This window comes from Nicotiana tabacum, chromosome 24 (genome assembly GCF_000715075.1).
Source record: "Nicotiana tabacum cultivar K326 chromosome 24, ASM71507v2, whole genome shotgun sequence".
Classification (NCBI taxonomy): Eukaryota; Viridiplantae; Streptophyta; class Magnoliopsida; order Solanales; family Solanaceae; genus Nicotiana; species Nicotiana tabacum.
The window spans coordinates 14,518,406-14,528,595 of NC_134103.1; the positions used below are offsets into that span (position 1 = coordinate 14,518,406).

Here is a 10,190-nt window from a genome sequence, read left to right on the forward strand (position 1 = left end):
AGAACATTAAGTAGAGGTGGCAAAAGATATGTGATGGTGCTTGTTGATGATTACTCTAGGTTTACTTGGACATTGTTTTTAACATCTAAAGATGAAGCATTTGACATGTTCACTTCTTTTGTTAGAAAAACTCAGAAACAACTAGGTAATCAACTTGCATCAATTAGGTCTGATCATGGCACTGAATTTGAAAATTCTAAATTTGCTGAATTTTGTGATGAGCATGGCATAGATCATAATTTCTCTCCTCCTAGGACTCCACAACAAAATGGAGTAGTTGAAAGAAAGAATAGGACACTTGAAGATATGGCTAGGACTATGCTTCTTTCTAGTAAACTGCCTCAGAGCTTATGGGCAGAAGCTGTAAATACTGCATGCTACATCATAAATAGGTGTATGACTAGACCTCTTGTAGAGAAGACTCCCTATGAGTTACTTACAGGGAGAAAACCAAATATATCCCATCTTAGGGCATTTAGATGCAAGTGCTTTGTGCACAACAATGGTAAAAACTCCCTAGGCAAGTTTGATCCCAGAAGTGATAAGGGAGTATTCTTGGGATATTCTTCACATAGTAAAGCTTATAAGGTCTATAACAAAAGAACTACGTGTGTTGAAGAAAGTGTTCATGTGATTTTTGATGAAACTAACATTCTTTCTGAGAGACAGGAACATGATGATAAAGCAATTGGGCTGGTAAGAAACTTAAATGAAATCACAGGCCAGACAAAACAGCAGTGGAAGAAGGAACATGTGATGGAACAGGTCCTTCTACCCAGGGCAATCTGACAGGGGGAATAGAACAAAGAGGAAATGATACCCAAATCTCAATGGAACTTGTCCATGAACTTGTTCCACAGCAACAAAACACTAAAGGAACATCAAGGGGAAACCAGTTGGTTGTGAAACCTTACAAGTATCAAAGTTCTCATCCCATTGAGAACATAATTACTTATCCAACCACTGGAATCAAAACCAGATCTTCATTAAAGAATCTTTGTGCTTTTGATGCTTTCTTATCTCTTATTGAACCTAAAAATATTGCTGAGGCTTTGCAGGATACAGACTGGGTAAATGCAATGCAAGATGAACTTAACCAATTTGAAAGGAGTCAAGTTTGGCATCTGGTACCAAGACCCTTGGACAGATTAGTAATTGGCACAAAATGAGTCTTCAGAAACAAACTTGATGAAGATGGAATTGTTACAAGGAACAAGGCAAGATTGGTGGTTCAAGGATATAGCCAGGAGGAGGGCATAGACTACGATGAAACTTTTGCTCCAGTTGCAAGGTTGGAAGCAATAAGACTCCTTATAACCTTTGCTGCTTACATGGAATTCGCCCTTCACCGGATGGATGTCAAGAGTGACTTCCTCAATGGCTATCTAAAGAAAGAAGTGTTTGTCAAGCAACCTCCGGGGTTTGAAAGCAAGGAGAGTCCTGATCATATGTACAAACTTGACAAAGCACTTTATGGGCTCAAGCAGGCGCCAAGAGCATAGTATGAAAGATTATCAAAGTTTTTATGAGCATGACTATAAAAGAGGTAAAATTGACAATACTTTGTTCTTGAAAGAAAAAGGTAAAGATCTCTTGGTAGTTCAGATATATGTTGATGATATAATCTTTGGAGCAACTACTGATAAGTTAAGTAAAGAATTTGCTAAACTAATGGGGAGTGAATTTGAAATGAGCATGATGGGTGAGCTTAATTTTTTTTACGCTTACAAATTAAACAAAATTCAAATGGAACTATGATCCATCAGCAGAAGTATGTAAAAGAGTTGCTTAAAAGGTTTAAAATGGAAGACTCCAAAGAAATTGACACTCCTATTGCAACAGCTACAAAGTTGGATATAGATGAACCTGGTTCATCTGTTGATCAGAAGTTGTATAGGGGAATGATTGGCTCATTGCTGTATCTCACTGCTAGTAGACCTGACATTATTTTCAGTGTAGGCCTTTGTGCAAGATTTCAGACAAATCCGAAGGAGTCTCACTTGACGGTTGTCAAGAGAATTTTGAGATATCTAAAAGGCACCACTGATCTTTGTCTTAGGTATCCAAAAGGTAGTAATTTCAATCTTGTGGGATATGCCGATGCTGACTATACAGGTTTTTTTGTGGATAGAAAGAGCACATCGGGTATGGCACACTTTCTTGGCTCATGTCTTGTATCTTGGGCCACCAAAAAACAAAATTCAGTGGCCTTATCTACTGCTGAAACTGAGTATGTTGCTGCTGCCTCATGTTGTGCTCAATTGTTATGGATCAAACAATAATTAATGGATTTTAGAATTGATGTTGGTTGTATCCCCATTTTTTGTGATAACACTAGTGCAATTAGTATGACCAAGAACTCGGTTCATCACAAGATAACTAAGCACATAGATGTTAGGCATCACTTTTTGAGGGATAACTATGAAAAGGGATTGATCACTTTGGAATTGTGTGCTACTGACAAGCAAATAGCTGACATCTTCACAAAATCCTTAAGTAGAGATCACTTTGAAAGGAACAGGTTAGAATTAGGGATGATTAAGATCACCTAACAAGACCAGTTCAGAATTCACAAAGAAAAAAAATTGGTTAGAAAATCTTGAAATTGTGTAAATAACTAGATTAATTTTTGCTCAGTCTCATACTGCAAATAGTATACTCTTGTGCCATGTGTTAAAATGACTCATTAATCTCTAATGATATTTTCTCTATTTTGGCAAATTTAGACATGCATAAGAGGATTTTCAGTGAAGAATCTGGTTCATCAATCAATGCTTGTTCATCTAGATAACATGATATGTTTTCTACACTCTACACAATTTAAAATAATAATATTTGAATCATGAGCAGAGTTCTGCCCAAGTTCAAATTTCTCTTAAACTTATCCAATTAAATTGAACCAGTTCCGTTCAAGAGAATCCTAACCAAATTAAAACACCTAGATTCTAGGGAAGACTCCACCGTCTATTCAAAATTGACATTTCAGTTTGATTAGACTTCTAATTACCCCCTTGGTTCTGATGAGCCTACCACTACCCATTAACTAATCCCCTTTCTTTAAATTGATCATCATCTTCTCTGCCTTCTCTTCATAATTCTCAAACCGTTGAAAATTCTTTCCATCTTCTTTCATTCTCCAAATTTCAATCTACCTCTCTTCCTTATTCACGAACCAAGCACAAAATGACTAACCCTTCTGATAACCCTGGTACACCCCCACCATGCTCCTCATCTTCAACCACCCCTCAGACTAAGAAAAGAAGAGTAAAAATGCTTGCTCGCAAGACTGTGGCTGGAAGTGCGTTATCAAAGAAATTAAGTCTATGACTGCGGGGGAAGAAACTGGGTCTTCTGATACTGAACAGGTAACCTCTAACCCAAATACTACTACTGTGGTCATTTCTGAGTTGGCTGAAAATCTGGAGAATAGGTTTATTTTAGTTGGATCTGTAGTGGATATAGAAACTTCTGAGTCCAGAAGGAGAGGTGGTAAAAATAAAAAGGAAAAAGAAAAAGAGAGTGGGGCTGCTTGTAGTGAAGAAAGGGGAATGGGTAAAAGAGTGGTTAATTTTTCACCCACTCCTGATACAGGTAGAATGGCTATTTGTTGAGTAGATAAAGTGGAGGAAAGTGTCAAGAAAATAGGGGGAAGTATATCTAGAGAAGCCGTTGAAGGGCTGATTCAACTTGGGCAAAATATAGATGAACATGGTTCATCAGTTGAAGAAACCCTCGCAGAACTATTAAAGAAAGTAGGAGACAGTTACAATCCCAAGAAGAAGAGAACTTCCAAGGTTAAGACCCCTGGCACTGCTGGGGCTAACAAGAAAAGGAAGGTTGCCCCTTCCAACACTGTGGAGAGTCCTCCCTCACGAGGAAGAGCCACCAGAAGTCAACTAAAGCAGATTGAGTAGGAGTTGCAGAAAGCTTTAGATGAAAGCAAGAAGAAAAGGATGGACAAAGGGAAAGAAAAAGTGGTAGAGCCTGTTGAGGGTGTTGATGTGGATGAGATGGACCTGGTCCATCAAGGTGAACAAGTGACTATCGAGGTAGAGGTTCAGACCCCTAAGCCCAAGAAAGCCAAGACTTCTTCTAAGAAATCTACATCTGTACCCAAGTCTGCTGAACCGTCTACCTTGGCCAAAAGGACCAGGTCTGCAGTGAAAACCAAACAAGTTAAAATTGCTGAAGAAAAAGAATGTAGTGAAGAAGAGGAGGATGAGTCAGACAGTGACAAGGACAAGCTGGCCAAGTTTGGCAAACGAACTATCTTGAAGGGTAGTCTCCTGAAGGATTTGGAGGAAGAAGGGATGGTCATGCTGCTGGAAAAATTAGAGGTGCAAGGGTGGAAGGACATGGTCCTTCAGATAGATGCAAGACTGGCAAGGAATGAAACTATTGAATTCATGGCCAATGCTGAGGTAAAGGATGGAAGAGTCACCAGTCTGGTGAAAGGGATACATATTTCTTTTAATGCAAAGGAGCTGGGTGACATACTACGTGTACCTTCTGAAGGCTACAGTGATTACACAAGGCAGAAATGGCCAAGCCTAGACACCCTTCTTACTACCCTGACCATCACCAGAAAATTCTGTGATAATGAAGAAGAAAGTGAGCCCAAGGCTGTCTACAAAAGTGAAATGACCTCCCCCCCCTCTCCCCCCACAAGGTATTGTTTGAATTCATCAACAAGTGCGTTCTTCCTAGGCAGTAAAGGAGGCATAATGCCAACTTCATGGACTTGGTTTTGATAGAATGACTGGACAGTGGGAGGCAGATCAATTGGCCTGAATTTATTATCCAACTTCTTGATAGGGTTATCAATAGCTCCAAAGCCCATGCAATTCCCTATGGCTTCATTCTCACTGTTGTTCTTGCTCATTTTAAGGTACCACTGAAGAAGTGGGAGATGGCTATAAGCAAAGACCATTTTGGGGTTAACACCCTGCTCGCTTGTGATTATGAGGTCCATGTCACTCAAAATAAACCTGTTTCATCTAAAAGGACACCAGTAAATAGCAAGGTCAGAGCTTTGGTGCATGAGAGTGGGGCAAAGAATGCTGAGATAGCAAGGCTAAAGACACGATTGGCTGAGGTAGAATCTGAGAGAGATGCTCTCCGAACAAAACTTGCAAAGGAAAAGGAGAAGAATGATGGAATTGTTCAAAACATGTTGCACCTTTTCCAAGCTAAAAATCAAGCCTCTAGTTCTTCCAAGCCTTAACTTCCTAGCCCAGTCTCGAAATTTCAGTGACCTTGATTCGGGATATCTCTTGTTTTTGCTCATGTTTTCAGTATTTTTATTTCTTTTTGTGTTTTGTGGAAGAATCATATCGACTATCAATGAAATCTGCTGGTTTTTGCTCTAATTGTATGTTTATATTTCTCTGATAGTTTAAATTCTTAGTCTGATTATTGATAATTAATCCATGAATGCATTTGAAGTAGCCCATTGGCCATGAGTAAGTTTTAAGATATGGGTTGCACATATTTTTTATGAAACTTTTCGATGATGCCAAAATGGGGAAAAGGTATGATTTGTATTCTGAACAGTGATATTTATAACCTGATGAACATGGTCCGTGATGATAAGTGAAAATTGTTCTAACATTGTGTTGATGTTGGGCTAAGTTGAAACAGGTCCTAAGCTTATGGAAGCACAGAGTTTGTCATCATCAAAAAGGGGGAATTTGTTGGCCCAAGTAAAGGATAATTTTAAAGATTGACAAAGGAACTCAGGAATGAACCAGGTCCATCACCGGTAGGCATAGACACGGATTCAAAGCACGTGAGATGCACATGCAGGAGAGAAACAAAATCTGGCATAATAATAGATATCTCCTGATCGAAAAGATTGCATAATTGATAAGGAGAAGGACTCCTTACTCAACGAGAACATTATCCAAGATAAGGAAGGAGTTAGGAGTTGAGATTAACTAGAACTCTTCCACCAAGAAAGAGTAGCATTAGAACTCTAGTTATTTCTTCATCTACTAACTCTATATATTGCAGGATGTTCTCACTCTACAAGTAACGCACAAAAGCAGAAGTTAAACGTGAATTGAGAGCAAAATAGTAAGGCATTTTGCAAGCAGTTCGTGTGTGATTCAAGTGTGCGAATCTGAAGCTACATGAACCAGATAGAAGAACCAGCTCCAAGTGTCTATCTTTTATTCTAGTTCAATTGTAGTAGGTATTTTCATATTGTACCTTTCAGCTTTATCTAGAGGCAATTGTAATAGGTACTCAGAGTATTCAAGTTAGAGTTAACTTGAAGTTGTCGCAGCAGTTAGAGGTTCGTTGCCACAACGGGATTAGAGTTAATCCTAGGTTTACAAAAGTATTTTATAAATGCAGTTTTTGGCTCAGTGATTTAGTAGAGAGTTCGAAAAAATCCTACTGGGAAGTAGGTCGCGGTTTTTTCACCTTTTGAGCCAGGCGTTTTTCACGTAAAATACTTGTGTTTTTTAATTTCTGCATTTATTATTCCGCAATAGTAGTATAAGGAACACATAGAAGAACCAGGTCCTTCTATAATATGTGCACGCGAAAAATTGGACACCACACAAATCACCCCCTCTTGTGTGTGGTATTGAAGTTGAAACATCACAGGGATATAACTTATATATAAACATCGACAATGTAATACATTTTACGCTACTGTATTTAACATATCATAATATATAACAGCTATTTATCCTTATCTTTATGTTGATCTTACAGTCTAAATATTTATTTACATTATCAACGTTTAAACTCAAAAGAAAAGAAACGACGTAGAAGCAACAAAAATGCTTTGTACTTGTCCAGAATATTATTATGTTCATTCAGGTCAAAATTAAATAGCTTTGACATTTTCTAAATGTCAGCAAATTTTGAAAGGTTCAAAAATATAGTGAGTGATTGAGAAAAGAAACAGTGGTTTGGTCGCTTGCCTTAGTATTTGCGTACAAAACTTTCCTTAAAAAAGCCACAAGCCTTTGATTTTTATCTCATTTTATTTGGTAATATTTGGTTTGAGATCACTCACCAACCATGCCAATATTAGTTACATCTTCTCTTGACTATACACACAATTTATATTATACTCCAAAATATTAAGAAAACCAAAACATAGGACAAAAGGAAAAAAACATTTCATCTTAACCAAAATCCTAAATTAACTTCCTTTGTTCTCTACTATATAAAGTGACAGTCTTAACCATATTTTGTACTCTTCATCTTCACTATTCACTAAGATTTCATCAAAGCAAAAAATTAGCAAAGATCAATTTAATGGCTTCTATTAATTGTTTTCACTTAAGAATTCTGATTTTGGAATTCTTGGTTTTGGTACTTATTAGCATTTGTTTTAGCAGTTTGCATGGGATTAGTGATTCACATTTGAGTCTTGATTTTTACAAGAAAACATGTCCTTCTGTAGAAGGAATTGTGAGGAAAGAAATGGAATGTGCTTGTCTTTCTGATCCTCGTAATGCTGCTTTGATTTTGAGATTACATTTCCATGACTGCTTTGTTCAGGTAATCGGAGAAATAAAAATATTCTCAATTCACCTTATTGAAATTACTGAATTGTGCGAGCATCTCATCTAAATGTTTAAGCTAATAGAGAGAGTAGAGGCAGATCCAGGATTTAAATCCTATGGGTTCAATTTTAAGATTTTTAATATTGAACCCATTATATTTTTAAAGTTGTGGGTTCATATCTACTATTTTTGCAATTTTAATAAATTTTTACATACAGATTTTTACTCTGTGTCGAAAATTATGAGTTCCGTTGAACCCGTAGCTAGTACGCTACATCCGCCTCTGAGAGAGAGTATATTTTAAATAACACAAGTTTATTATTTCATCACCTCCACCTCTCGTGTGAGCTCGATTGTTTTTCATGAGTCAAACACGAGTTGATTTATACAAATAGCACATTTATGGCCTTGTATTTATAAATTGGCCTCTTTTTCAAAATTAGACCAATGGTCAAGAGTTCGAGAGTATCTACCGGGTATGAAGTTAAAAATTCAAAGCTAATACAAAGCACGAGTCTAGTTTTCGAAACATGGTCAACTTTTAAATATAAACCAGAAAAGTGGTCAACTGGTGTAAAGTCGCGTCAAATACATGAAAAATATTTTTTATTTTATTTTATGTGTGGCGGTAAGATTTGAACCCTGAAACTCTTGATTGTTATTTTACAATGTTGAATTATGTGACTATTTTATCAAAAAGCTTTAATAAGTTACTGAAAAACGTTGAATTTTTTATTTGACAGGGTTGCGATGGCTCGGTATTATTGGATGATACAGTGACATTAAAAGGAGAAAAGAATGCTCCCAACAACAAGAATGCATTGAAAGGATTCAGAATTATTGATAGAATTAAAAACAGGCTTGAATCAGAGTGCCCAGGAACTGTTTCTTGTGCTGATATTCTTACTATTGCTGCTAGAGATGCAGTTCTTTTGGTATATATTCTTGGAATGTTATTTATCATAACTATAAAAATATAAAATATTAGTGTTTAGGTTTCTGGGATTATTATTTTAATTAATTTATCATCATAGGAATAAGCGAAGTTGTAGTAATAATTCATTAATTAATGATGTTTATAATTAATTTGGTCGCAGGTTGGTGGACCTTATTGGGATGTACCAGTAGGTAGAAAAGATTCAAAAAATGCAGCATATGAATTGACTGATACAAATCTTCCAACTGCTGACGAAGGACTTATTTCTATTATTTCTAAGTTTATTTCACAGGGACTTTCTGTCACTGATATGGTTGCTCTTTCGGGTAAGCATTGTTATAGTTTATATGATACTTTTTTCTTTCTAATCTATTCAAAAAAGAATGATACATTTCTATATGTGAAAACTCTTAACTTTAAACTTCTCATTTTACTCTTAGTAACATGCTCTTATAAGTTATATCCGTAAAAATATCATGGCATATCTAAGACCACCGGAGACGGACGTAGAAATAAGTTGCCGGTTCATCTGAACTCAATAACTTTGGCTCAAACCTTATATATGTGTTAAGAATTTCATTAGAAGGCTATATAGTTAATAGATTTCGAACCTAATAAATAGAATGGGTTGTAGTAGAATTCCGAACTCGAACCCACAATATTCATAGCCTGGATCCGCCTCTAAAGACCACAAGTTCTAAAGACACTTTTAGTATATGCCAAAAGTCTTTCGCTCTTTCTAAAAATTCCGTGCTTAGTTAAATACAGTCATATAAAAATATAACATGGGAGCAAGAAGTCTTTTAAATTATGATTTGCATGGCTTACTAAATTATCACAAAATTAGTAGTAATTGTTTTTAACTTTTAACATTATTGGCAGGTGCACACACAATAGGGAAAGCAAGATGTGTGAACTTCAGAAATAGAATTTATGGAGATTTTCGAATGACAACTTCAATAATAGATCCAATTTCTTCCTCATACCTTAGCAAATTGAAATCAGTATGCCCTCCTATTGGAAATATTGGATCAGACAACAATGAAACATCAATGGACAATGTAACTCCAAATTTATTTGACAATTCCTATTACCATGTTTTGCTTAAAGGAGAAGGACTCATAAATTCAGACCAAGAACTTTATTCCAGTTTTCTTGCAGTTCAAACAAAGAAAATTGTTGAGAAATATGCTGCAAATACAATTGCATTTTTTGAACAATTTGCTGAATCAATGGTGAAGATGGGAAATATTACAAATCCAGAAACTTATGTGAATGGTGAAGTTAGGAAGAGCTGCAGGTTTGTGAATACATAGAATGGTGCTACTTTTGGATCTTCAAAGACAATGAGATCTTCAAATTTTATGTAAAACACAAAGAATATTGAGAATTTGGAATTCAATTTTAATTTCTATTTGATTTGTTTGTAATTTCTCGAGCAGAAAATTCTATGATATGATATTATTGAGAATAGTTGAATCTTTTGTTATAGTAATGAAAATTCTAATGCGACAACTTTGTGGTTGAACTTAATGAACTCTTGAATTTCATATGTGAAATTTAAAATTTCATGACAATGATTATTTTATCAAAAAGAAAGCTTATGGGCCTTTATAAAAAAAGAAAGCTTATGGGCCTAGACATTTCTTACTATAAGTTTGTTTTATAGTATATAAGGGGAAAATAGGCAAAATACAAAATTAGCCGGTCGTTCGAAACTAATTGCA

At 35.9% G+C, this 10,190-nt stretch overlaps 1 protein-coding gene across 1 annotated transcript; it reads left to right on the plus strand.

Annotated features, from left to right (window-relative positions):
• Nucleotides 1–7,218: 7,218 nt before the first annotated feature.
• On the plus strand, nucleotides 7,219–9,978 carry LOC107792316 (peroxidase 11-like). The gene is made up of 4 exons (XM_016614526.2): nucleotides 7,219–7,521; nucleotides 8,270–8,461; nucleotides 8,624–8,789; nucleotides 9,346–9,978. The coding sequence occupies exons 1-4, from the start codon at nucleotides 7,276–7,278 to the stop codon at nucleotides 9,777–9,779; spliced, it is 1,038 nt and encodes a 345-aa protein (XP_016470012.1). The 5' UTR covers nucleotides 7,219–7,275; the 3' UTR covers nucleotides 9,780–9,978.
• The last annotated feature ends 212 nt before the right edge of the window (nucleotides 9,979–10,190 follow it).

Bases quoted from the DNA above. Each gene is read 5' to 3' on its own strand.
- LOC107792316 (XM_016614526.2), top strand. From the start codon at position 7,276: ATGGCTTCTATTAATTGTTTTCACTTAAGAATTCTGATTTTGGAATTC. The intron at 7,522-8,269 runs GTAATCGGAGAA...TTTATTTGACAG, and splicing joins TCCATGACTGCTTTGTTCAG to GGTTGCGATGGCTCGGTATT. The intron at 8,462-8,623 runs GTATATATTCTT...ATTTGGTCGCAG, and splicing joins CTAGAGATGCAGTTCTTTTG to GTTGGTGGACCTTATTGGGA.